Here is a 27929-nt window from a genome sequence, read left to right as displayed (position 1 = left end):
TCTAAATATCAACTTGACGAGTGTGTTTACATAATTTTGTAAATGTTAAAGGATATATATGCAAGAAACCTTTATTTATTCTCGGAAATACCCGCCCGGTAATTCGATACGTTCTGACTTCTGAGCAATCCTTCTTTCTCCACTGCCCCCTTCTGCACTCGCCCGTTCCAGATCGGAGAAGCCCCCCAATTCTCTCACGTCTCTCTCGTTATATCTTCTCCTCTCTCCGCTTCTCCGATAGGAAGCAATGTTCAGATTTCTCAAGGAAGTGGTGGCCGGATCCGGCGCCGGCATCAAGGATCTCCCGTACAACGTCGGCGAACCCTACCCCTCCGCCTGGGGCTCCTGGACTCACTACCGTGGCACGTCCAAGGTTCCCGCTTCCCCATCCCCTTTCTCCCTTACTTCTTGTTTTGTTCATCAAATCTTTGTTTTGATGCCAAGAAAGCTCGCAAATCTTGGTCGGTGCTATAAATAATGCTGGATTTGGTTGTCGTCATGTCAAGAAATCGTTCAGGGTTGAGGGTTGTTTGTTTTACTGATTAAAATTCTTTTTTTGAGAATTTTCGGCTATTCTTTTCTTTACTTCTTTCCTTCTTTCCTTCTTTCCTTCCTTCTCGATTTCTTGATTACTGGTTTTCTTTACCGGAAGGGTTTGAAATTTGGGATTATTACGGTATTTTAGAATTGCTGGATATCTTGATTCTGATCCAAGGGTATAAAAATTCTATGAGATCTGTGATTGCAAAAATGATTGTTCTTTGTTTCACTTGTCCTGTTGAAGACTACTCTGTCAAAGAAGTTGCATTCGATGTGTAGGATCTTTTCTCGAGCTATTTTATAAGTTTGGAGGGATGAATTTTACTTTGCACTTCTAGAAGTTTGTTGTTTTAGTGTGACTAGACGCTCTTTTTCAGTTTGGGGAGTTAGCTTTGGCACACAGTTTTAACGGTTGTTTGGAATGACCGTCTTCCAGTTATTTGTTGGGATGAGATCAGCTGAGGCGTGAATGAATATATTCGACTGTGTTTTTGATTGAGATCCTTAGCAATGATATCTTCGTTTGATAAGATGCCCATAGATCTTGAATCTAGACGGTCAGCCTTTATTATCTTTGTAATGCCGATCAAGAACCGACAACCATTATTCATGTGCCTCGTTTCCACATTTAATATGCTCTTTAGATTATCATATTTTGCATATTAGACTCTTTAACATGGTCTTCTTGCAAAAACTGCTTCCTAGGCCAATATTTGTTTAAACACACTTTGTATCATGGTCTGCCGTACCGGTGCATACCGGCCGGTACGGACCGGTATGTATCGGTCTGGCTTCGGACCAGTATCGGATCAGCGTGGAATTCGGTATCGGTAGCTTATCGTTGGAGAACCGATATGGATCCGGTACGGATCGGTACAGAATCGGTACAGACCGGTACGGAACCGGTATGGGATTAGCGTGGATCAGCATTGAATCCGAAATCGGTACGAACCGACACTGTACCGGTCCCGGCCGCCACCGGTACGCCGACCGGTACCGGTAAGGCGGAACTTGCTTTGCATATTTGCCATTAGTTCTCAACCCAATCCTGAATTGAAAAATATTTTTCAATTCTATTTGTAAGATTTAAGATGAACAACTTAAAGTCCTTAAATGTTAGGTCTAAATCTAAATTGCAATTCAAGTGTCATTATTCCTCTTTCGAAAGGATCGTGATGATAATATTGCTTTATTCTTTCTAATAAAATCACGAGCCAAAATTTACTTGCTTAACTAGTTGCATCATGGCCTAAGGATGCTCATGAGAATCTCTTGATTATTAGATGGACTCTATGATCAAACCCAAGAATTCCTTGCTTGTAGAATTATTAGGCAGTTGGGACCAACTCATCCTAAAGCAGGCTAGCTTTGAACCCTGATAATTTGTTCATCGGATTAGTGCTGCTAGCTGCAATTCTATCTAAAACTATTCCTTTTGCAACTTCTTCATTTACTTTTGCTTCTCCACTATAATGGCTTCTTGAGCAAGGCAATGCCAACATCTTCAGAGACTTAACTAAGACATTATAACACCTTGTCCTCTGAATTGTCCTTCATTTTTAACCTTCTATTAATTTGAGGAATATCATGGCATCCCTTGCTCCATTACCGTTGGTTTTACCACCATGTATCTCCAATGAAGGTTTGTTGTACCGGTACTAAGTATCATACTGGTACCTTATTGGTATGATATGATGTGCTTGATATGGTACGGTATAGCTCTCATGCTGACATAGAGTCAAGAGACTCTTTTCTCATGCCTAGCTATGGTACCACTCGAGACCGAGTAGTACAGGTTGGTACAACACAAAATCAGGCAGAACTGATTGATTCCACCTGGTACAGGTCAATTTGGCCCTGGTCACTCCGCCATACGGAATCTCGGTACCTTATCGGTATGAAATGGTATGCTTGGTATGGAGCGGCATATGTCGATACAACAAACCTTGTCTCGAATATAGGTTTCTTTGCCATTCATGCAACTTGTCTCCTCCTTTTGAATTGTAGTGCTCATGGTTAATCGTTATCTTAGCATCGATCTACTATAAGTTCTCCATGCCTGGATACAGCTGGAATTGATTCATTCGTTCAGAGTCTTCAGACTGCTTGTTGTCGTTCTTTCTACAATGAAGAGCTGAAAGAGTATATACATATGGAGGGCCACTGATGGTCAGGACATTGATGCAAGTTGAGCTTAAGCATGGATATGCTGTACTAATGTTTATACTGGCTTCTTTTTATGCTTTCACACTCACAGCAGAACAATTTTCTAACTGTATAGGTGTATTATACATATATTGAAAGATTTAATGTTTTATACTACCTTGAGAAATGCAGTATTGTACTATATTCTTTTATTCTTATTTTGCTTGTTCCTTAAGATTCTGTTCTGTTTTTCCAGGATGATGGATCGATGGTATCCATTTTTTCTCTTTCAGGAAGTAACAGTCAAGATGGTCACTTGGCTGCTGGTCGTAATGGTGTTAAGCGCTTGAGAACCGTAAGTTATGCATCATTATGCATGTCTGTTGATTGAGTGCATAAGGTAGAATGCGGCTTTGCATCTGTCTCATTTTGTTTATCTACTTAAAGGTCATCGGACAGGGCATGCCTGTTGGCTTTATGAAATGATATGAATATGTATGCTTCTAGGCCTTCAAGTAAAATTAGAATGACAATTTTACACCTTTTCATTTTATTTTGTTTCAGTATATCTTTTAACATGGTTCTCATTAAAAGTTCAGAGCTGCAACGGGACGAGCTTATTTTCCTCGTTGTTTGCTATTTAAGCATGGACCTAAATTATGCCAAGAAATGACTCCAGAGTTAGTATGATCAGAAATCTTGTGGTTTCTCATCTTTTCCTATTACTTTAGACGAAGTCTATTTTTTCTTCGGTTGTCACTATTTTCGATTTTCCAGCTTTTTAATACAAAACCATAATCAGTAAGACAGTGTTTGGTCGGGAAATAAAACAGGCATGAGGCTTGGAATAAGCCTTATGCCTGCCAAACTAACTTTATAAAGCAAGCATATGCAAGGAATAGTTGTTCTGGTCAAACTTGTTTATGCTAGGCATCAGTATTCCAAAGGGGAGCTGTCATAAGCTATTCCCGGCATAAAGCTATCATTTGTGTCTACTTTTACCATTTTTGTGAAAAAAACCCCTTACCCAAAGTTTCCGAAAATTGTGGCCGAACAAGCATTGCAATAACTCGTGGCATAACTATTCCCATAAGCATAACTTTGTGCTATTCTTCTTTTTCTTATTTGCGAACCAGTGCGGCCTAAATTATTTTGGGCAGTCAGGCCTTCTTTTGGGATATGTTTTAGCCTGACTTGTTCTTTACTACATCAACATGCACCTAGTGGATAAGCCCTATCCAATTATATTGGGACAATCCTAAGAAGCGCAATTTGTTTTTGATAAATTTGTTATTACTTATTCCAATCTGCACATCTCCATATAATTTCTAGTGCTAAACTCTCTCTCCATGTATACTCTCATGTCCACTGTATAATTGCTCATGCCAATATGTCTCTCCTGTTACAGAAAGAAGCTTACAAACTTCTCTCCACTTTCCCTTCTTGTTTTAGCTAACTTATTAACCTTTCAATTCTTTCCTTTGAAGTGTATGTCTGGTGCATCTGTGCTAATAATATCACTATCATCACCATTATCTATATTTCAGTTCATTTGTATTAATGCACATGAGAAAGCTTGTGGTCATTGGTGTTCCCCCTTTTTCTGATTCTGTTTAGCTGGTTAACATTCTAATCATTGCTCATTTTACTGTCGTCATTATGTCCCCAGTGTTGAGTCACCCTAAGTGGCAATGCCAGTCTGTTCTTTCGCTGAAACCAACTTTATTCCATTTGGTACGGGAGTCCTTGCTTTTTTTTTTGGGTACATTGAGGGTCAAAGACCAGAAATAACTGAAGACAAAAGAAACTGCTGCCTAACAAATGTAATACCCACTGCATCTGCCATCACTAAAGGTTTGATATGCTGTGGAAGAAGAGACAAGGACTCATAATCAGTATTAACCCCAAGACCGGCCAGTCTGTCTGCTGGTTGATTTCCTTCCCTTAGAACATGAGTAATGGAGAAGAAGCCCAGATGAGCTGTGTTCAGATAGCAAAATATCTGATCGCAAAGGATGCATTAAAGCTGTAGCTGTTGAATATGTGTTCAGATGCTGTGTAATCCAGTTGACAACAGGGAGCGAATCTCCTTCTAAACCAATGCTTGTGCAAGTGCAGATGGTGAACCGCCATTAACAAACCTTCCCAAGCTGCTCTGAGTTCTGCCTCCAGTACCAAGCTGGTTTGAAATCTCCCAGATGCAGCATGAAACACGAAACCTGTAGTATCCCTGATGATATAACCTGCTCCTGCCTCACCTTCTTTCCAAGAAGCATCGATATTCACCTTGACCATCCCGCAGGGAGGGGGTACCCAATGTGGTGCACTTCTTCTAGAAAGCACCTTAACCAACCTATACCAAAATTTTAAAAAACCAGGTTAAATTTACAGCTCTCAATTTTTTCTGGGGCTGCATAATATTAGGGTCTTGTTCATCTGTTTGGATGTTTTTAAATTTGATTATTAACCTGTCGTTAGCTACATAACAAAGTGTAACTTCTCCACTTGACTAGTTAAAAGGGCTACCTTCATGAACATTTGTGTTGGATCCTAATAAAGGTCTATGCTGTAGGGTTATGTAAATGGCTTCCTTGGACTTTAAGTACCAATTATTTTTGCTTTTCAGTTTCGGAATTTGCCTCGCAGTTTTTGGCATTTGCCTCACATATTGGTTCCGAGAGCTTTAATTCTATATTTCCTCATAATGGATGCATGCTGATGATGCCTTCACTCATTATGACAGGTTGACTAAGAAGCTTTATTTGGTATCTTGCAGGTCAGGCATCCAAATATTTTATCTTTCCTGCATAGCACTGAGGCTGAAATTTTTGATGGATCTACAACGAAACATACAATTTACATCGTTACTGAACCAGTGACACCCCTTTCGGAAAAGATAAAAGAATTAAGTTTAGAAGGTACCCAAAGGTATATGAACTCCATTTTGCAAATTATGCTTGTGTTAGTACTTCTTTTGCAGAATCAACTTCGTACTATTTTTCAGTAACAAGTATGCATCATTATGCGGTACACCAACAGCATAATTCATCGATCATTTTGGTATTTAAATTAACAATCTGGATGTCCTTTGTGTTTGCATCAGTCAGTTTTTAATCCAGACCAAGCGAAAAAATTCCTGTCATCTGTTAATTCTAACATCTTGGCATGCTAAAGTGAACTAATTTTGAATTGTTTATATTCTCATGCATATGGTGCTTCTTTTTGCCTTGAAGACCTAAACTGTTCAGTGTTCTACATTTCCTCCCCTTGTATTGTTACCGTTTTCACTTAAGATGAGAGTATTTGTTGTGTTTTTTCCTTGATTGTAAAAGGAATGTCTCCATCTCAGTTTTTCAATAATTGAATGACTCTGTCTTGTTGATGTCTACAATATCTGTTGCAACACATAATTGAAATCACTAGTGATTTTTCCAGTTAGCTTATCTGGGCCGTGTTTTCTTTGCACTAGCAGTATCAATGTGAATTTCACATTTTTATATCAATGATGAGTTCCTCATGTATTGCAAGATTATAATTGAATTGTAAAAAGAGTTCCTATACAAAATTGTAGAAGCACAGGAGTTTCTGCATTCTTCTAGTATATAATAGTTTTTTTTAACCTTTCCTTTTATGAGTTTTCATGTTTTGTTATCTGTCTTTTGACATGCAGGGATGAGTATTTTGCATGGGGGCTGCAGCAGATATCTAAGGCTGTGAACTTCTTAAATAATGATTGCAAACTTGTATGTAACTCTAAAACTGTTCACTTCCAATTTTCTCATTGCATTAATCAGTAAATGTTGAGTATCTTGACGTGTTGTTCATTTTAAATTGCATTTTCTTAGATGTTGAGAAAAAGCTTTTGTTAGCATCTTTACAGGCCCATTGACCCTTAAGTTTTGTGAATGCTTTAAGCATATGCGGGAAGAGGAGGGTATAAGCTTAAATTGCATCCAGTTTTTTAAAAGAGGAGGGACAAAGAAGAAAACTTTACTCTGAAGCCTACTGCATAAGGAAACAATATGCATCCATCCAGTAGAAAGATCCTATTACCTATAATCTCAAATTTATCACTTACAATCAGAAACAGAGACAATAAGTAGTTCCTGACACACTTATCTAGTCCAAGGAGATATTTATGTCTTATATGAAGCTAGGATTTCCTTTTGTGTAGATATGCATTTAACGTGTTCATTTTAGAACTCCATATAAACTGTTGTAAATTAACAAAAAAATAAGTATCTTATACCTCTGGAATAGTCGTTAAGCAACCTAGTTGAACTTCAAAGGGACTTTGTGGAATAAACTTTTAAGGTGATTTTGTGCTACTTGTATAAAACAACAAATTTCATCGTATCATGAAGTGACGCTGAACGCTTTCTTCCACAACTCAAATTTTTTGATCATAAATCATCCTACCATAATGATCTTGCAGGTTTAATTCTTTGAACTGCCCAACTATAATTTTATAATTACTGATGTTGGGAGGTGATGGGCCTGTTTCCTCACTTAAATTTGAAACAAATATTGAATGTATTGGTTGCTTCCATAGATTCTAGAAGAGGAAGGCTTTGTTCCCTGCACCAATTTTATATATGGTTACTTGAATGGAAAGATGCCTCCCTGAGGTGATTCACAGTGTGGTTATCAGTGGTGCAGGTGCATTGGGTCTCTTGGAGTCCCTTAGAGAACTGCATTCTTTGTCTGTCAGATTAGTGTTAAGGTGTTCAGAGATTGGATCCAGGGATGATTGTTGGTACAATGCCATTAGCAAGCTTAATATGTCAACGAACAAGATACTGCCGTGATTGTTATCGTAAAAGGATTCTTGCCAACTTCTTTGGAGGAGGTCAAAGTCGATACACTAAGTCCTGGGGGCAAGTTGGTGACATGGCAAAGATGCCTGTCTAGCTGTTCCTCAAATGTCATATTTCTAGGAAAAAAGCTGAGATTCCTCCCTTCTTCCATATGAGAGAAATCTTTGAAGAAGAGGCAGTGGATAAAAAGTCTGGTGGATAAAGGCAGTTCGTTAGAATGCAAAGTCTTTCCTAGTTTGCATGTCATCATCTAGCTCGGGTGTTACACCCTAGCACAGGAATTCTTGTTCCTAGGATCCTCTTCTCTTTAATCTATCATGTGATCCTTGAATGCTAATGTCACATATGATAGAATCTACAGTTGGTTTGATTTGCAATTACAATATTGCCTGTGCACATGTGGTGCTACAAGATTCTTCAATTAATTGTTCAAAGACGGGGCATGTTAAACTGCCGTAATGATGTAACAATTTATTTGTGAAGTTGAGATAGATGTAACTCTTGATTGTAGCAAGAACACATGCTGGCTTTTTTTTCTTCTTTCTGAGCTGTCCATGTGAGTTGCAAGTGTTGCTCTTAAGAGGAAAATCCAACCATTGCATCGTCATATCAAACCATTCACATATATTTAGTTGGTCATGCATAAAAAGCTCCTAACTCATAAGTGTGAGAAATCTGATTGATAATGCCTATAGGCACTTAAGGAAATATCAGTGTTTCCCTCTGTAGTTTATATTGATGTTCGTTTCCTTATCAACAAAACTAGAGGGTGGAGGAATACTGTATTATTCATTGTTTTTGCATTGACCCAAATCATCTCTAGCCACCATTATAGATGCTAAAATTTCGAAGTCTCTAGCACTTTCTTTTTATTTGATTATATGAATGTGAGCCATTATCTCCTTGGCCCTTGCTGGATTTAAGTGCTACAACTATAATCGCTGTATCTAAAAAATTTATACTACTATTTCAGGTTCATGGTAATGTCTGTTTGGCCAGTGTTGTTGTTACTCAGACATTGGACTGGAAGCTGCATGCCTTTGATGCCCTATCAGAGTTTGATGGCAACAATGAAGCTTCTAACAGTGCTATGCTGGTGAGTTCTGTTTTATAATGTCACTGCTTCCTACAAATTTTGATTACTCAAAGAAAAGAACGTTTTGGACTATCTTTTGAGAAAGTTGGCTAAAGTTGTTTATATAATCTATGTAGTAAATTGAAATTGGCCTGGTTTTATGATGGCACTAAAACAGAAGGTTTCATAAAATTTAGTTACAAATTCAAAACATTCAAATTCTGTACGTATAGCTACTTATTAGGCATCTTTTCTGGACATTGTATGATCACTACTGCCACCAATCATTTCTACATCATGTTCTTGAATATATTTTTTTAACAGCTGAAATAAGGTTATTTTAATGTGGAAATGGGGAGATGGTGTTATCTATAATTACTTAACAATATTACCTGGGGTCCTGGACCCTTTCCATGGGTGCCAACTGTTCAGGTGTTCTAAGGAGTCTGACTCTCTGGCCTCTGAAAAACTTGATACAAGACACTCCTATAGAAGTTATAACAATATATTATAATATACGATTTCATATATTAGTCTAAATGTGCGTGTCTGTATAAAAAAGTAATGACTAGCATACCAAGTTGAGTTGTCAATTGTACTCATAACAAACTCACATTTCAAGCCATATTACATTAACAAAAAGGAAAATAAAAAGATATGACAGTGCAGTAGATGTGTCTAACTCTTTATGCTAATATTATGTTTAGCTCTTGAAGCAGTTAAAAAGTCAAGGTGTCAGAATTTTCATGGAAGTGTCTTTTGATAGGATAATTAAAAACTGTGCTGAGTGCTGGCACGTCTGGCTGCTGTAAGTAGGACACTCCATTTTGTGGGTGACAAAAAACCTACATTTCATAACATCTCATGCCAATTAAAAATAAGATGAATATATGACAAATTGACAATCCCATGGAGACATCCGACTCTGATATTGCTGTTTAACACATGAATCATTTATGTGTTAATGTTTCAGAACTTCCACCAAAGTGGTTTTTGGTTAGAAACTTTCAAAACGCTGTGCCAAGTGCTGGCACTTCGCCTAGGCTAAGCTAGTCATTCCAATTTTTGGGATGTCTTTGGAGTGATGTGCCAGGTCATGTTGTCTCCACATGTTTGGAAGTGTCAACATTCCAAATCCTGAAAAAAGAAGTTAAATTAGTGTCATTATGCAGTAGGGCACAAACATAAGTGCTTTATGAGCAGTTTGTGAGGACTAGTTATCCTAATTTTTAGCCACATCATTTACTAGAAGCAAAGGTTTGATTCTCTGCAAATTTGTAAATAAATCATGTATGTTTGTGGTGCAATTATTTTGACTTCTTGATTGTAGCCTAATGTTTGTTAAGCCCAGTTCTATGTCCATGGTTGACTTTTCAATTGTGTTCAAGTTTTGCGGACTGGCACTTTTGTGTTGATACAATAACAGGATATATCTCCAGTTTGCCCTACTCTGTGCCTTGAGTAGGAAAAATGGGAAAGCAGGAGAAAAAACATCATGCATATAATTAATGGATACATGTACATAATATTTAAATCGAACTTCTGCGGTGGGATAGTGTTGGTTCCATAATGGACTTTTAGTTCACAAAGCATCTCACTTTTGACATTATATGAGCATAATTGGGTTCCCCCCTTCTGTGTAGAAACTTCTTGTTGGAAATCATTTAGTAGTTATGACCTGTTTTTATGTTGTACTTGGCCTATGCACTTCTCATAATTTGAAAAATATTCCCTGTTGTTAATATTTTGCTTTATTGGATCGGTTAAACAAAAACTGGTAACCTTCATATTCAACTTAACTCAACTCAACTAAGCCTTCATCTCAAGCTAGTTGGGGTTGGCTATATGAATTCTTTTCCTCTATTTTGCTCTGTTTAGAACCACATTTTGTGGAGCAATATTAGGTCCTTCCTTATTACTTCATCCCATGCGATTTTTGGTTTGTCTCGACCAAGGTATGCTGAACCGAACCGAGGCCGACAGGCACCGGTACGGTACAGCATATAAAAATGGTTCCGACTCAAAGTGGATCGGAACCGATTGGTTACGTACTTGTACTGGCGCGAACCGGGCCGGTTCCCGCTGATACAAGCCGGCGGTTCGCATCGGCCCAAACGTATTTTCCCCGCGCGCCCACGCGGGCTCCAGCCCGCGTGGACTACTCAATGCCACAAAGTGGCATCTAACTCATTTGCAGACGCGCGCGGACGCCGAGCGATTTTTTTTTTGGAAATCGTGCGCGGACGCGTGAGAGGAGAACGCGCGCCCTGCTGGAAAATCGCACTCACGCGCGGTTCCCCCCGCGGGGCAGCGCGCCCGCCAGCCCGCGTGGGCCATTTAATGCCAACGTGTCCGCAGACGTGCGCGAACGCATTGTTTTTTTTGTTTTTTTTTTACGGCCGCGCGCGTCTCCGGTTCGGTACCGGTTCCAACCGGTACTGTACTGGTATCGGTGCTCACCGGTACGTCGATACCATCGGTCCGGCGAACCTTTGTCTCGACCTTCTTTTTTTTGGACATGTATCAAATCATTCCTTCTTACGTATGTATATAAATTTATGTTTCTTCTGGTTATTGTAGGCAAGTTCTTATTGCTGTCATGGCTTGAGTAATCCCCAATTATCTCTTATTGGTGCTAGATGATGGCAACTTGATGAATTTAGTCAGTTGAAGTATCTAGTTTTTCTTTGCTGGACATAATATTGTACGGTCTTTAAATCTTTGGTGCCAGATATCTATTGAATTTGATTATTTTGGTTTTCTGTGCTTAATACAGCAATTTGAGTGGCTAATCGGATCACAGTACAAACCTATGGAGTTATCAAAGTCAGACTGGGCGGCAATTAAAAAGTCACCTCCATGGGCAATTGATTCATGGGGATTAGGTGAGTCTTAACTCTTTTGTCTGCTTGTTCTGGTTAGTTCTGTTTGCTTCGGTTTGCTTCTGAACCTTTGCATGTTGTTGGGGACCCTGAAACAATTCATGCCTTAATTAATAGCACATCTGGTATCTTACAGAACAACCTCTCTAGGCTGATGCTTGTTGTAATGTTTGCAGTTCAAGGGTATCTGAATTTGCATGTGTAATAACCTGTACATGGATGGGAAACAATATGAAGGACTTGATTCAGTTGAAAATGGAAGTTGAGGTGAAGAGAAATAATGGGGATTTAAGGGGCTGTTAATGGTTTTGATAAATCCCGCACTGATGGCTTCTAATTCACAATGGGACCTCATAAACTTGCCAATCAAAGTTGCTTGAAAGATGTTAAGACACAAATTAAAAACCACACAGGAAATGAAGACCGAAAAAACTATAGAAAAGAAAATATAAACCATGCAGTTAATAATTTATCTCAATGGCTGTAAAGGACTGTTGGTGGCAGAAAGCTGGCCAGGGATGTCCATGTATTGTCTTAGTGCTAGTTTGGTGCTCAGATGTCAAGGTGGCCCAAAAAATGAATGAATTTTTAAAATGTAAATATTATGAGAAATCTAAAAAGCTATGATGCAATAGATGGAAGTAACTTATCATATAAGATGAAGTAAGCCAGCAGATATCAATTTGGCAACATCTCCTACTAATTTATAAACCAACCCCATTCTTCATGTGTGAATGGTGCAAAATGTTGAGGCAGGCGCATGGGCTGTGATGCTTAGGTGAGATAGCCTTCTTTTATACATTGCTTGTTTCATAACTAGTGCTGAAGATACAAAGACTTATTGCTAGACTCTTGAGACTTTGTAGTCATGTATACAAAGAATGCAAGATTTTTTTGTCCCTCTTTTTCTTCATTCATCTCTTTCCTTTGGTACAAGGCAAAAGGGTTATCTATAGGCTTATCCACTGACAAAATTCTTTATGTTTAAAGTAAATGGAAATCAGGCAGTGCCTCTAGGTTGTTAACTTTGTTTTGATCAATATTGTTATTTTAAGGATGATTTTCCTCTGAGAAGACCTACTTTTCATGTGCTCAATGTGTTCATTTTGTGACGCCGACATGTAACATTAATCTTCCTGTTCATGCCTGCATGTCTGGCATCAACTGCTCCATTGACATGGTCTTTTCGTTTTTAAAACATGCTCAGCATCGTAAAGGGTGGCTTGAGCCAACCTCGTAATTTATCAAGAAATATGGGTCCGAAGTGTTGGAGAATGATGGTTTATGATAATAGAAATTTATTTAAGATATGCAGCGTTTCCAATGAAATTACTTCTTTGTATATGCTCGTATCATTTTGTGATGTGACTTAGATTCCCTATTAAGCTGATAGCATGCATATAATATTTTCTCAGGCTGTTTAATTTATGAACTATTTTCTGGTATGAAGTTGGCCAAAACAGAGGAGCTGCGTAACACTGCTTTTATTCCCAAGGTGCTTCTAATTATATCAATGTCCTCTGTTTTCTTTTCATGTTTCTCTATACCCTTTTTTTTTCCCTCTAGATGTCGGGGAAGTAATTTTATGATAGATGATTTTTTAGCACATAGTCTAAATGGCAATGTTTTAAATTACAATTAATGAAAAACCACCTATCTTTTCCCTCTTCAAATCTGAAATTTTTAGGGGGATAGTCCACTTCATACTTCAAAATTTTAGTATAAGTTGCTTACTATTTTATTATATCATATTATTGCTATTAACATCCAGTTATATATATTTCTTGTTTTCCAGTCTCTTCTTCCAGATTATCAGAGGTTGTTAAGCTCCACGCCATCCCGCAGATTGAATCCGTTGAAGCTTATTGACAATAGTGGTAGGTTCATTTTCTTGTCAGTGTCTACCAAAGCTTATAGATAGAAGTGTAAATTCTTTTTTGTAAATAACTCCATATTATAAGCAAATGTAGGAATTTCTGGAAAGCATAATGATTTCTCTCTTGCATCATTTGCCACTGACTAGTACAAGTGTGTTTCTATTAAAGTTTTAATGTTTTACCTGGCCAGATCTGGTTACTCAATATTAAACTGTTTGCCTGAAATCCTTGGATCATTACTCGACAGTTTGTCATAATATCCTTTTAATTCTTATGAATTAGAGAAATAGAATGGGGAGAGTGAGAGAGTGTGTGGAAAAAAAGGAATAACATATATAAAATACCTAAATGGATGTATATATATCTTCTACGAAAATTAGGACTACATCGATCACTACTGATTCATGTGGATGCATGACAGTATATTTACAAATTGTTCATGCTAATGCTGTTAATTCCTTGCCTTTTTAACTGAAAGGGATCTCATCACTCTCTTTTGTTTCAATAAGTTACCAAGTAAAACTTTGAAACCACTTTCAATCAATTAGACATATGTTTTACTGCCTTTATATGGTTTGTGATTGACCTCTTTATGGACAAGATATGCCAAAAATTTGTAGAGGTTAAGCCTTATCCGGACTTCTGTACTGGACAGATTTAACTACTTAAGTTTCCACTAGTTGGACTGTTGATTTATGCTGTGGTGTTAATTTGATTTGATACTTTCTGTTGATTGAAGCAAACTACCAAATTTGGTCAAGCATTGTAAATTAATTTAAAGGGTTAGCCAGTTAGGGAACAATGAATGGCTGGACAAATTAATTGGGGAGGGGTTGGGAATTGATCTGAAGAACAAAGAACGTGAGAGTCAAGAAAATAGTTAGGATTTTAGAAACTCACAATACTTTGTTTAGTTTGAAGGGGCAGCGACATCTTGGATGGAGAACGTGGATGTGTATCCCTTACTGTCCTTTGGTGTCAAGCTTATCTGGTCCTTGTTGTCTGTTTAGCATGATATTTTCAGCTTACTTCTGTTCTCCACATTTAATTATTTATTTGGAATTCGAAAGGCAATTCATTGAAGTGTCACGATGATCTCTTTTTTGTTTGTTTTTGGAGCGTGCCTATCAATTGTCTGAGATGAAAGCAAGGTTAAAAATAACAGTCGTTATAATGCTATGAGGGCTTTTGTAAAGGTTTTGGACTTCCTCAATCATGTTATTTAAGTAATAACATGGAAAAAGACCACAGCCATTAAAACGGTCTGTTATAGCATAAAGAACAGCGGCTATTTTCATTTGTACCATTTTCCTAGATAGTAATTCTTTTCAAAATTCAAATTTCTTAACCAAATTTGTTTCCTAAAGTGATTGTACGGTATGGAAAAATAATATTTTTTATTAAGTGAAAGTGACTTGGAAAATAATACTGGTGTCTTTCTGCTATTGTCCATTATTTCCCATCATAATGCTGTTATAATTGGCATCAAAACAATAATTTCTTTAATTTCATTTATGGGAAAAATCAGAAAATTGATCGAGCATTGGAGGGCAAATAATGGCAATTTATAACCATTATAACAGATAATAACGATTTCGAATGGGGTCCATTATAACAAACAACACCGTTATTAGAACCTTGGATGGAGGGGGAGTCTTGGAGGTCTATTACTTTTATTTGCATATTGTAAAGATATCAGTAGTTCCTGTCCAGCAATTTTGAAGTGGTAAGACTATATCCAACTTCCATGCCACTTCTTATTCATTTTACTTGCATAAGGTGATGTGGGAGAACTTCTAAATTTTAAGCCTGTAGTTTTGTGAATGGAGTGCAATAGCTGGTGATTATGTTTCTGAATCACATTATTTGCTAATATTCCTTTTACTTTGGTCGTGACACTTGGATAACAGACCTTAGTAGCTAGAATCTTCTACCTAGGGTAATGCACTTGCTTTGGATTTTTCTGGAATCTCAAACCTGCACCCGCTTTGTAAGTGCTTCCCTACCAAAAGTATCTCTAAAATATCTGCTTCCTTACACTCGCCGCCACTTCCACTCCCATACCTCTTGATTCTGGCAACCAAGCTACAAATATGCACAAATACTAAGTGTCATATCAGCAGTTGGTTTTTCTACTTTATAGCCGTTGAAATAGGGTGCGTGGAGATGACAGGGCTTGTTCTCTATATTTACAAGATTTATATTCATTTTTCATCATCTTATTTTATATATGGTTATTAGTAGTCATAAAAAGTCTGAAGTCTTTAAAAGACATCATTCCTTCCGCACATGTTATTTAAGTTCTGTGCTGGTTAGACCAAACTGTTTGAATTCTTTTTCTTGTTAAGTCTGTCAATTTGTTCGGTGTTTTCCACCCCATGTTGACCTAGGTTCCTTGTTGGCAGAATTTTTTCAGAGTAAGTTGGTGGAAACTATCCAGTTCATGGAAATTTTAAATTTAAAAGATAGTGTTGAGAAAGACTCATTTTTTCGCAAGCTTCCAAACTTAGCTGAACAACTCCCTCGCCAAATTGTGCAGAAGAAGGTACTGACAACCTGCACTTATAAAGCTCATTCTATCATTTTAAGCAATTGAACTTAAAAAACAATCTGCACTTTGGCTGTTACAGTTGCTTCCATTGTTAGCTTCTGCCTTGGAATTTGGTTCAGCTTCTGCTCCTGCCTTGACTGCATTGTTAAAAATGGGTTCCTGGCTTTCAGCAGAAGAGTTCAGTGCGAAGGTTACTTATCTCTATTTTTTTCTTCTATTTCTATCTTATAATCTAATTATAGCAATCTGGATCACTTTTGAACAATGAAATCTTGCATCTTCTAGGTGTTGCCAACTATTGTCAAACTTTTTGCCTCCAATGACCGAGCTATTCGAGTTGGGCTTCTTCAGCACATTGATCAGTTTGGAGAATCATTATCAGCACAAATTATTGATGAGAAAGTATGCTATCAGTGTGAACATACTGCATACCATTCATCAGCTTTTTGAAATGAACTTACCTGCTAATTGGAGATCATGATTTTCTTTGGCATGCTTTTTTGTAGATTTTTCCTCATGTTGCCACTGGTTTCTCCGATACTTCTGCCTTTCTTCGTGAACTGTCATTAAAATCCATGCTTGTTTTAGCACCAAAGGTATGCAACTTAATGAAAGTTTGTTCAAACAAGCTTATAAGAACATTTGTTTAATTTCTTTTTCATGAAACTGCTAGAGCTTATGTTGTTGATTTTCCATGATACTAGGTACAGTACCCTCATGGTCTGTCTAGAATTGGATCTATGCATAGTCTTGAATTATTGAGCAAGTTATTGAATTGCTTTTAGTCATGAGATTTATTTATTGTCATGCTTGGTTTTCCATGAAATTTTGTATGCTTGATTTAGATGATCAGGAAGTAAATTTAGGTCCTGTCTCCTTCCCTGTATCTGGGCCTCCTGCAGATTCAATTACAGCATCTCAATGTACTTGGGTTATTTGGATAGCTGCAGCTTATTGGGCTGCAGCAACTCCAGATGCTAAATTAGGCTGAGATTCAGAAAATCATTTCGCTCATGCACACCATCCCAATCCCCATCAGCATTCAACCACACCTTCCTCTTTTCCCATGCTCACAGGCCATTGTCCACTTGATGCTAAGACAACTCCCAACTGCACCATCAGCTTCTACTTTACCTCCCACCATGCAGCCATACCCCCCTTCCCCCACACCAACCACCACACCTTCTCCACCCTCCACAAGGCTTGTTCTGGCTTTCTCACCAAAACTTAGCTTAGGAGATCATGGTGTGCATCCTCTCTGATGTTCTCGTCTATAGCATGCATGAGAGACGTGCTCCATAAAGTGCCTAAGAGGAATACAATAACTTAGACTACCATGATTAATAAATATGTTCAAAATAAATATTGTGAAGATGCAAATCTTGTTTTTGCTGAAGTGTTGAACAGTCAAATGGGTGGAAGTATGTAGGTTAGAATTGAAAGTACAAGAATACCAAGGTGCAAGCATAATAAGACTAGGAAGGGCACAATTGGTACAGATTCCAATAAAGGTACTTCTGGATGAACCATAGAAAATAAATTATAAAGAACTGATTGAGCGGTGCAGTTATGCATAACTAAAATGAGTGAAGAGTGAAGTGGAATCATATGGAACATCTGGAAATGGTGATGAATATAAATATGAAAAACTATGTATGTTATTAACAAGAATTGAGTCTATGCTTTAAATTTTTGCCTGAATTATTCGATGCATCGTCTTCGACAATGCTAACCCTGCACATGCTGACTATGGTTTCATGAAAAACATCATGGGCTTCTTTCATGTTTCCCTTTTTATGCCATATGGAGTGATTTGGAGCAACTAATAATCTCTATCTTTATACTCTACTGTTCTCTTATGACAGTCTATTAGAAAAATTACTCCTTCAATTTATGGGCAAGCTGGCAATTTTCTTCTCCATATGTCAAAATGAGCAAATCTCAAATAGTCAGTCAATTTTTGCAGTTCAGATGTTATGAGAATGAATGTTCCCTAGTGATCCTCGTGGCATAGCATGGACTTAAGAGGGAATGAGTGTTCTTGTCTTTAATGGCACGAGAAATTTACTGCAACTTGTGTCTCTATTGATGAAGATATGCTTATGTTCTGGAGTTGCTTAATGCTTATATGGTTGTTCCTAAACTACTAAATTTTCTATGGTATTGCAGTTGTCTCAGCGTACTATTTCAGGATCTTTGTTGAAATATCTTTCAAAGTTACAGGTATTCTTGAACATATGTTATCAAATGTGTAAAACAAGATTTCCTTCACTTGAATCCTTCTTTTTAATTATTAAGTTTCTTTTCTTGTTTGCTAAAAGGTGTCATTTAACCAACTCTCTTCTTTTTAATTAGATCAACTCAGTTTAATGAATCCATTTATCATGTATAATTTGGCCTATACAGGTTGATGAAGAGCCTGCAATCAGGACAAATACAACAATCTTGCTTGGAAACATAGCCAGCTATCTAAATGAGGGGGTTTGTCCTTGCATCATTATTCTTTGTTTTTATGTTACTTTTGATTTTTACATTACTTTTGATTCCTCTAAATGTTTCCAAGTGCTACTGACTTAAAACAACAGAGTTTAAGTTATTTCTAGAGAATCTGCAAGAACTTCAGCCTCAGTGCTAGCATGTTAATTGTTGTATAAAGACAATGTCACCATGGATTTAAGAACTTCGGCTGTTATAAATCTGATATAGAATTGAACAGAGATATTACCTCTCCAAGGACTTTGATGATTAATTTATATGCATTCTACAGACAAGGAGGAGGGTTCTAATTAATGCATTCACAGTTCGTGCTTTGCGGGATAATTTCGCTCCAGCTCGTGCAGCAGGCATGTGAACTGCAGAGGTCTATGTCTCTGCATCTATGTTTCAGTCCAGATTTTGGACTCTGCTGTCTTGTTCTGTTATGTCGATATTCTTATTCTGTCTTATTCTCTGCATCATTTTTTCTCTTGTTCTCTGCATCATTTTTTTCTCATCAAGTTTAAAAACGCAACCTTGTTTAAGTTGTGCGTAATCTAATATTCAATTGGCAATGTGGCAGGAATCATGGCTTTAAGTGCCACTAGTTCATACTATGACGTGATGGAGATTGCAACACGCATTCTACCTAATATTGTTGTACTTACAATTGATCCAGATGGGTAAGTTAAATACTAAACTTTAGTGTTGCTTTTTTTTTGTTGGTTTCCTTCAGACTTCCCCTGCTTTATTAACTTTGTATTGGTATATCATTTTATGTGCTAACTGTTTTCTCACTAAAAAAATATTGAGGATAGTATGCATCTTTGTGGAGTCTTTAGAAATTGTTGAACTTGATGCTTTGATGCATGAAAAATTCTTATTGTATTCTGGGGTGGCAATGGGTCGTGTCATGTTTGGTTAGCCTCTGCTATCGGGGCCCAGCCATCTTGACCTGAGCCTGACCTGATCAGCTAGCAGGTCGCAATCCTCTAACTTGAACCAACGGGCGGTTAACTATATTGACTGAAACCTGACCCTGGAATGGAAGAGAAGAAATTCGACAGTAGAAAAAGGAGGTGGTGGAGAGGGACAAGTCCCGATGGTGGTGGCAGACTGCAGGCTTGTGATAGGGTGGGGGATGGTGAGGCAGTGGGCTTTGGGGCAACAGTTCAAGCACCATGGTGAAGTGATGAAAGGTGAGAAGGCAGGATTCCAGCTATGGTGGATTTTCAGCTGCCTTGGGTCAAGGTGGGGTGGGCCTGCAGATTCTAGCTGTCACGACATCTTTGGGTGCCATGCCCCATGCAGATGGAGGCATATGGGCATGGATCAAGATGGAGACGGAGAAATAAGAGGGAGCAGGTGAAGGGAGAGGATGAGAAGAGAGAAGAATAGGGGAGGAGGAAACAGGGCAAGGTATTTGGTGAGGAAACAGGGAACAGGCATATTTGAAGAGGGAGAAAAGAATTAGGCATTAGGCCATTAGAATTCCTGCCTTGCAAAACAATTCATCAGGTTTTTGGTTTCTTTTTTTTCAAACGAATGACTGTCATCTCATCTATAATATTTTGTCTTTTAGTTTGCTGATAAAGAAAGCCCTCTTTTGATTTATATACCTTTTCTATATGTTTGGAACAAAAACCAACAGTTCAGGGTTCGCTGACCTATATGTCTGGTAAATGGGTTCAGATTTAAATTACCACCCTTATTATATGTAAAGATTGTCATGCTATATAAAGATCTTATTATGCATATTAAATGCAATATGATGCCCTTTAATCATTTTAGTATCTTGAAGTACTCTCCATATTTATCTTCACTTTGAATCATTACAAATGATCTAATCATTTTTTTTTGGACCATTCATTTGATAGACTGAAACGTTTCCATTTCACCTAGAGTTTAGGGGTTCTAAGGAAGCCGAAACGGGGCTCAAGTCTGAAAATTTTGATATAACTTTTGTTTTGGTCATTTTGAGTCATTTCTGTAAATGCTGACAATAAATTAAGAATTCAAAATGATCAATTTTTCGTAGTTAATTAGTTATGATTAATTAGTTTTCTTTGATATTAATGGGCTTTGGAATCATATTTCAGGGAGCTCAAACTCTCTTTTTGTCTATTTATCTTTAGTCAGTCAGTATTATACACAGCATACATACACCAAACTAGAACCATATGACAAATGATAATGGTTTCTAGGGTTATATACAGTTATGAAAAATGCTTTTTTTTTTATGATCTTCAATAAGAGTTCACTTGTACATTTATTTTTCCGCATGGCTAATCATCAAATTTCATAACTTCAGTAAGTGCAGTTGTAATTGCAAAGTATATTTGATAATCATGTTAATAAATGTTCTAGTAGTAGTTTGTAAAGACATGTATGAAAGTTACTGAAGACTTTAGAGAAGTTCACATTGCTAAAAGTCTAGATAGTTCCGACTTAATGTTTCTTACAAATTTTTTTCTCATCTTTATTATTTATGAAACAATTTGCATTGTACGTTTTTTTTCCTTCAGTGATGTAAGAACAAAGGCGTTTCAGGCTGTTGATCAATTCTTGCTTTTAGCCAAGCAGCATCATGAAAAGGTACGACATTTATTTGTGTTTCTTCTGATTGAGGCAATTGACTGTCCAACTAATTTTTCATAATGTCTAAGGCATCTTCACATATTTCATGTTTTAAAGTAAAGATTGATTAATTCAGAATTGTTGAATAAGGTACTTTATTATATATTTGCAATCATATTTATAACTTAGTTCAACTTTTTGTTGATTTGGGTTTTCTTCTTTCATATTTTAGGTTGTTCATTTATATGTACATGGTATTGGTTAAGAAAATCAAGAAATGTATCTACTTATTTTAATTGATGTGGCTGATTAGGGGGTGTCAATGAGAGATTTCTTACCTGCTGTACTGTAGGTATCCTCTGACTTTTGGTATCATATGGATGTTCAGAAACATATAAATATTATAATGCTGGTCGGTTTTGGGGATCTTCAACGATCTGATTTTGCTTTCTTGTGAAGCACTAACTCATGCTTTGTCGTAGGAAGCTTAGCTGGTGGGTAAAAAATGCTCAAGCATAATAGTGCTAGACTAGAACTTCTGAGAATTGAATCAGAAAGATGTTTATGGATGTTGATGTACAACAAATTGTTTCTACTCTTCTAGGCTGAAGAAATACTTTAATTTTTATAAAATATACTTTATTTTGTACTATGAACACATATATTTACTTCATGAACTTCAGTGGTTCAAAAATTCAATATATTTAGTAATTGTGAATTTCTTCAGTGCCTTGTGCATTCAAATCTTTTTATCGCTATTTTTTTGTAGCATTCACAAATATAATTAATTAGATTCATGTAGTTATAGAATGGTATATTTGTTTGTCCTAAAAAATTACTATGTAAGATGGTATCTTCTATGCAGTTGTTTTCCTTAGAAGCTATGAAGTACTGCCTTAAGGACCTTTTTGGAGGTCTTGGTCTATCAAGGGTTATATTTATCATTTATCCCTTATTTTAACTTAATAAAAAAAAGGAAACTACTGAAAATTGACATTATTAGATCATGTACTCAAAGAAATAAAGAAATAATTGCTATTTCACAATGAACACTGTCAATCTTTAAACAGGCATCCATGGTTAGTTTATGGTAGGCTTTACCTAAATGTTGCTGAATGGACCGAATTCAGTCAATTTCAATGGAAATTAACCAAAACTACTAAAACAGAGCAAAGCCCAAAGTTGATCCCTAATTTTAGTTCAGTCTCAGCTGAAATGGATTGGTTGTGTTGGACACTCAAAACCCTGCTATGAAATGAATTTATCACATGCTACCTTGTAGTTTGATCTTCATGAATGTTGGACAACTCTATTTGCTTGAAATAATATCAGAGATAGCCCAAAACAGGAATTCTTGGTGAATGAAGATCCATAAAGCTGGTACCATGTCAGGATGGTTACTGTTATGGTAATGGTGCCTTGTATGTTTTTATGTATGCATATGTTCCTGCATGTACTTAACAAGTCTGTAACATTTATTGCAGCAGAAATGTAAGCTTCACAGTTATAATTTGTGTGATATCAGTATCATTTATCAAGTCTTTGTATTCCTAGGGGAAACCATTGTGCATAAGATACTGCATTTTTAGTTCATGATTCAATAAATAAGCTTCCAGGTATTCTTGGCTTTATTTTTCAGTTCTCTCATATTCTTATCCTTTGTAATTACAAGTTGTGTTCTTTTGGTTCCTTGTAGCTTGTTGCAGGAGATAACAGTGAGACTGCCGGAACTGGAATGCCATTAATACCTGGAAATGCTAGCTTACTTGGGTGAGTTAACATTTTTATGGCACATTTAACCCATGGAGTTCATGAATTTGACGTTTTTTTTATTTTATTACATTTTGTATGATACTCCAGCTAGTGTTGTCATAATCAAGGTTTTCAGTATCAGTCTAGTGGCATACCAGTATAGGTCAGTGCAGTACAATACATCCCTGTATTGGCACATGGTATATTGCTAAAGGCAAGACAATAGGTATAACATGTGTCGATACAGTATTGCGTCGAGCCCCCATACCATACCATATTGGTAGCTTATGAGGTTGGCATGGTACGGCCGATATTGGTTGGCAGAGAAAACCTTGGTCATAATTATTATAGCACATCAGGCATAGGTTTCCATGTTTTCTCATTCATTCTTATACAAGCGCTATTACATTTTACTTTCTGATTGCATAATCCTGAATTTTGTGCCATAATTCCATCTTATAGTTTTTCCCACTTTGTTTTATTGTTAATCAGCGAAATCTGAACCATTCAGTTATTGCTAAAAATCAAGTACACAAATAATTAAAGCAAACTGAACTAACACAACCATTTTCACTGAGTGGGGTGTAGATCTCTTAGGCAATGTTTGGTATTACATAAGAAAAGTACTTTTATGACCCTTTGAAAGTAAAAAAGAGCACTTTTTTAAGGAAAAAAAAGTTTGGTAATATTGTCTAAAAGGTGGTTCTACAAGAAAAGTCAGAAAAGCGGTTTAGAAGAAGCTTGAAAACCTAGCTTCTGGCTTCTCTTCCCGCAAAGCAGAAACAACACCAAACATGCCTTGTGGTTAGTCCTCGTTGCCAACAAAACTTTGAATCTGTTTCCTATTTCTGTGGAAGATATATGGTTCGCTAGGAATTTTGGCTCCTCTACATGGTGCTAGTGAAGACTAAAATCCATTAGTGCATTGACTTACCAATGTTAGTTGCACCTTGAAAATAGACAAAGTTTAGATTCTGGTTCAAAGGTTTCTTTTTATTATAGACCTGCAACTAACAGTGTTCTGAGTTTTCCTCTAGTTGATGGTTTTAGCCTCTTTTCTTTTGTCATGTATTCATTATCTTATATAATATATAAATTTTTAATTTGGATTTTTTTGTTTTTGAACTGAAAATAAAACCGATATGAAAAAAATGCAGATGGGCCATGAGCTCTTTGACATTGAAGGGAAAAGCTTCCGAACATGCTCCACTTGCTTCTGCAAATGCAAACACATCACAAATTTCAGCAACCTCAAATGCCAACTCAGGTATTTTTTTCTCTTTTGACTTGTCTCACAATTAGTGAGGCCAAGGACGGCGGAACTGGTACCGGGCACCGTACCGATTGCCTAATGGGATAAGTCGGTACGGGCCTACGCATTGCCCTGTCGGGCCCATACCGGCACATCTTCTACAGCGGGGGAGAGGAAGAACGAGAGAGGCAGAGAGAGAGAGAGGAAGAGGGAGGGAGAGGGAGAGGAGGGAAGAGAGAGGCCAGGGCCGACCGGCGGAGGCAGAGGCCGAAGAGACGCGGAGGCGGGGCTCCGCATTCGGGCCCCTGTTTCAAACGTTTTGGGCTATCCGAGGCTGGTAGTTTCATTCGAAACAGGAGCCTAGAGGTGGAGCCCCGCTTCTGCGTCTCTCCAGCCTCTGCCTTAGAGGCTTCCCAACCTCCGCCGGCCGGCCCCAGCCTCTCTTCCTCTCCCTCTCCCTCCCTTCCCCTCTCTCTCTCTTCCTCTTCTCCTTCTTCCCCTTTGGCGAGTCGTCTCGGTTTCAATGGCGGAACCTTTCAGGTCCACCATCGGTACAGCCCGAGACGCCCCAAACCAGGCGGTTCGGGACGGTTCCGCAGACTTTGAGTGAGACATTTCTAGTTGTGTACTAAAGTATGCATGAGGTATGCAAATAGTCTTCGAATGTAATAATTATGATCAAAGTAAGAATCATTAATATTTTTCTTGAGATCTCATTTTTTTGTTTTTTTTTTAATTGCTCGTAACTTTCAAAGGTAGGGTCCCTCATTTATGTACTATTTTAATTTGTCGAGGGAAAATACATACATCAATTTTTAATGTCATTGTCATGCATTGTTTGCATGGGGTGACGTGGTTTCGGGTAGATGGAGACCACGCAGGGTATGTGATGCACGCGGTTTCTGCCTCTTCTGTTCTGCATATGGGCCAGCTATCTGTTATTGAATTTTGAATTTTAGATTGGACTGGTTGGGCTTTATCCGCTCTCTAGACTGGATTAGCCTGGTATTTTGGTTTGGGTTGGGCTTGCTTTATGCAGGGATTGGGCTTGGCTTCTAGATGTTGCTTGGACTTGTTGGGTAGTTTGGGCTCTCCTACCTCTTTCTTTTCTTTTTATGTTTTATTGTTCTCTCTTTTCCTCTTCTATTTTCTCTTCTCCTTTTGCATCCATTTCATTTTGGACGAAATTTGTGGTGCTCTCTTCCTCGGTATCTCTAAAAACAACAAAAATCATGCATTGTTTGCAGTGATGGATACCCAGAATGTTGTACCAATTCATGTAAGTTTGGGCACCCACACTTCTGATCAACCTAGACCTCCGTCTCCAACATCAACAGATGCTGGCTGGGGTGAACTTGAGAATGGGCTTCTCCATGAAGACCACGATAGTGATAAATCTGGGTGGGATGATATTGATCCAGTTGAAGAACAGAAACCACCTCTGCTTGCAAGTATACAAGCTGCTCAGAGAAGACCTGTAGTGCAACCAAAACCAGGTAAGCATGCGTGTGTTAGCTTCAACTTGTTCTATGCAATGGTATAAAAATGAATTCTGCCGTTTGTTCAGTGGCTCTTATACCATTTTTTTTAATCGGTGACATCAATGCATGCCATGCATTAAATTCCCTGCCATATTCAAAGATGATAAACCTTTTCCAGCTACTTTGTGAAAGGGCAGCTTAGCTTTATTTATTTATTAACGGCAACCAATCTTCTATGCTGATGTTTTTCGTTGCTATTGGCACAAATTGCTGGCCCACACGCTTTTCTAAGCTGTGAAAAGACATGACTAGGTGGGCCCCTTGTTCTTTCTTGATCTAAAGCTGATGCATCAGCGTAGAGAGATGGTTGCTTACGTTCAGACATTTGAAGCCTAAATGTATCACGAGTATTTGCTCACTTTTCCCTGTTTTTCAGCTGCAAGTTCTTTGCGGCCAAAAACTACATCGAAGCCATCTAAAGCAGAAGATGATGATTTGTGGGGTGCAATTGCTGCACCTGCACCTAAGACTGCTTCAAGATCTCTCAATGTCAAGTCTGCATCATTGCAAGATGATGATGATCTGTGGGGTTCTATTGCTGCTCCACCACCCAAAACAACGAGACCTCTGAATCCGAAGACAACAATGGCCAGTGATGACAGTGACCCATGGGCAGCCATTGCTGCTGCTCCTCCAAATACCAAAGCCAAGCCTTTGTCTTTGGGCCGAGGCCGAGGAGTAAAACCGGCCCCTGCAAAGTTGGGTGCTCAGCGAATTGATCGGACTTCCTTATCTGGATTGTAAGTTACGAAAAGAATGCAATTGACAAGGAATTATAAGATGATTGGTGATATAATTTTTTTTGGTTTTGTGGCTATTTCTTTTTTATGCAATATTCTGTAATATTATTCAAATGTTTATTGGAATAATTTTCTGTGTATTCTAGTCTACTGTGTTCTAAGCTTTCTCAAAATGAATTTTCAAAGCCTTTCAGGATGAGCTGTCTTGCTTCCTTGGAATGGTAATATGTTGGTTTCCTTGTAACGGAGACACTGTGTAATAAATGGCTAGTTTTCTGCTCTAGATTATTTCTGAACATCTTTGGCAGCTTTCAATCATGTTTGTATTAATTAGGCTGTTACCAGTGAGCTATAATCATAAATATATAGGTTTGGAAGAATAATTGTATGTGTAAATAGTACAGATCACTTCTACCAGAGAAAGAAAAAGTAAAATAATTCACCGAGATGATTACTTGCAGCCAGGTTCAAGCATTGTTTCAGCCAGATCGTTTTAGAAGCACAGGAGAATAGGCGAAGAGCAGTTATTCCAGTCAAACTTGCTTATTTCCAGAGCAACTATTTTAAGGGTGGATTAGCATAACTTTATCCTTGAATTAAAGCCTTTTATTCTGTCCATCTGTTTTATGGACAAAAGTATGCTCGGATTGGAGTTACTTCGGCCGGGAGAGCAGCCAACTTACGGAATTTACCATCCCTTATCCAGCTCGAAGAATGAAGCCAAATGGGTCCTCATTAAAAATGAGGATCGCTGCTTTGGTTTGACGTCAAAACCAAAAATCACGGAGTATGTTGAGAAAACAAAAGCGTAGAAAAAATTCCTAGTACCGTCCCCAAAAAAAAAGTAGAAAAATTTCGAGTGTCAATGATACATCGCCTGTCCTCTTGGATCAGATTTTATCAAAGAGTTGATTGCATGTAGGAACATCTGAAGCTACATGAAGGAAAAGCATGATATGAGACGAATGTAAAGGAATAAGCGCTGGTGGGGGCTATGGGGTTGCAACCATTGGATGGACCGCGTGCCTCCTCCATCGCCTGGCTCTCGGTAGTTTGTTACTTGAGTAGTCTCTGGAGACTCCACCGATGGAGGAGGAGAAGAGGGCATTGGATTTCATTCGAACAGTAGGCATCTAGCTTAATTTTTACTATAGTAGTCTCAGCAGTTGGTACTTGAGTAGTTGCTCCTTTCGTTGACTCGAGAGTTTGACTGTGTAATTTGGCAGTGATCTGTGGCCATTATAGCTTGATTTTTGATTGCTACAGTTTGTAGTAATAATTCATTCGAACAGCTGCGAGGGAGAAGATGTCGGCAACCTGAATAACGACATGCTATCACGCCTGGGTCACTGCCATTGCGTTATTCTTGTCCTTGCCGGTCTCCGTCAACCATGGGCCAGTAGGTGGGCCGCACCTCCTCTTTTGTTAACGTACATGATTACATACGGAGAGATATGTTACAATGGTAGAAAATGAAGGCAGGGAGAAAGGGAAAGAAAAAGGAAAACAAACACACGAGAGCATACGATAGAGCCAGAAATGCTTGAAGAGGTCCAGATTTCAGGATGATTGCGGCTGGTGGTTGCCAAATTTTTGATACTTTTGTTCTGAAGGCGGAGTTGGAAGGCTGCTTGGACAGGCTTAAGGTATGCCAGGCGCGTGTTGCAGGTCAATACCTTAGTACTGAAGGGCGACTCGGCTATTA

At 38.0% G+C, this 27929-nt stretch overlaps 1 protein-coding gene across 1 annotated transcript; it reads left to right on the top strand.

The window, feature by feature from the left end:
* The first annotated feature begins 83 nt into the window (after nucleotides 1-83).
* Nucleotides 84-26420, top strand: LOC103722166 (uncharacterized). The gene is made up of 21 exons (XM_008812617.6): nucleotides 84-373; nucleotides 2942-3040; nucleotides 5462-5613; nucleotides 6356-6428; nucleotides 8476-8598; nucleotides 11354-11462; nucleotides 12875-12954; nucleotides 13255-13336; nucleotides 15742-15881; nucleotides 15967-16077; nucleotides 16173-16289; nucleotides 16394-16483; nucleotides 18057-18110; nucleotides 18294-18368; nucleotides 18655-18730; nucleotides 18946-19045; nucleotides 20888-20957; nucleotides 22636-22709; nucleotides 23849-23958; nucleotides 25191-25439; nucleotides 25861-26420. The coding sequence occupies exons 1-21, from the start codon at nucleotides 248-250 to the stop codon at nucleotides 26226-26228; spliced, it is 2478 nt and encodes an 825-aa protein (XP_008810839.2). The 5' UTR covers nucleotides 84-247; the 3' UTR covers nucleotides 26229-26420.
* Nucleotides 26421-27929: the final 1509 nt, after the last annotated feature.

The sequence above is a fragment of the Phoenix dactylifera genome, chromosome 17, assembly GCF_051530095.1.
Source record: "Phoenix dactylifera cultivar Ajwa chromosome 17, Ajwa_hap1_PhDact_Kaust_v1.1, whole genome shotgun sequence".
In the NCBI taxonomy this organism is placed as follows: Eukaryota; Viridiplantae; Streptophyta; class Magnoliopsida; order Arecales; family Arecaceae; genus Phoenix; species Phoenix dactylifera.
The sequence above is the reverse complement of the archived record's forward strand: the minus strand, read 5'-3'. Positions and strand labels throughout refer to the sequence as shown.

Bases quoted from the DNA above. Each gene is read 5' to 3' on its own strand.
- LOC103722166 (XM_008812617.6), top strand. From the start codon at position 248: ATGTTCAGATTTCTCAAGGAAGTGGTGGCCGGATCCGGCGCCGGCATC. The intron at 5,614-6,355 runs GTATATGAACTC...TTTGACATGCAG, and splicing joins AGTTTAGAAGGTACCCAAAG to GGATGAGTATTTTGCATGGG. The intron at 18,369-18,654 runs GTTTGTCCTTGC...TGCATTCTACAG, and splicing joins CCAGCTATCTAAATGAGGGG to ACAAGGAGGAGGGTTCTAAT.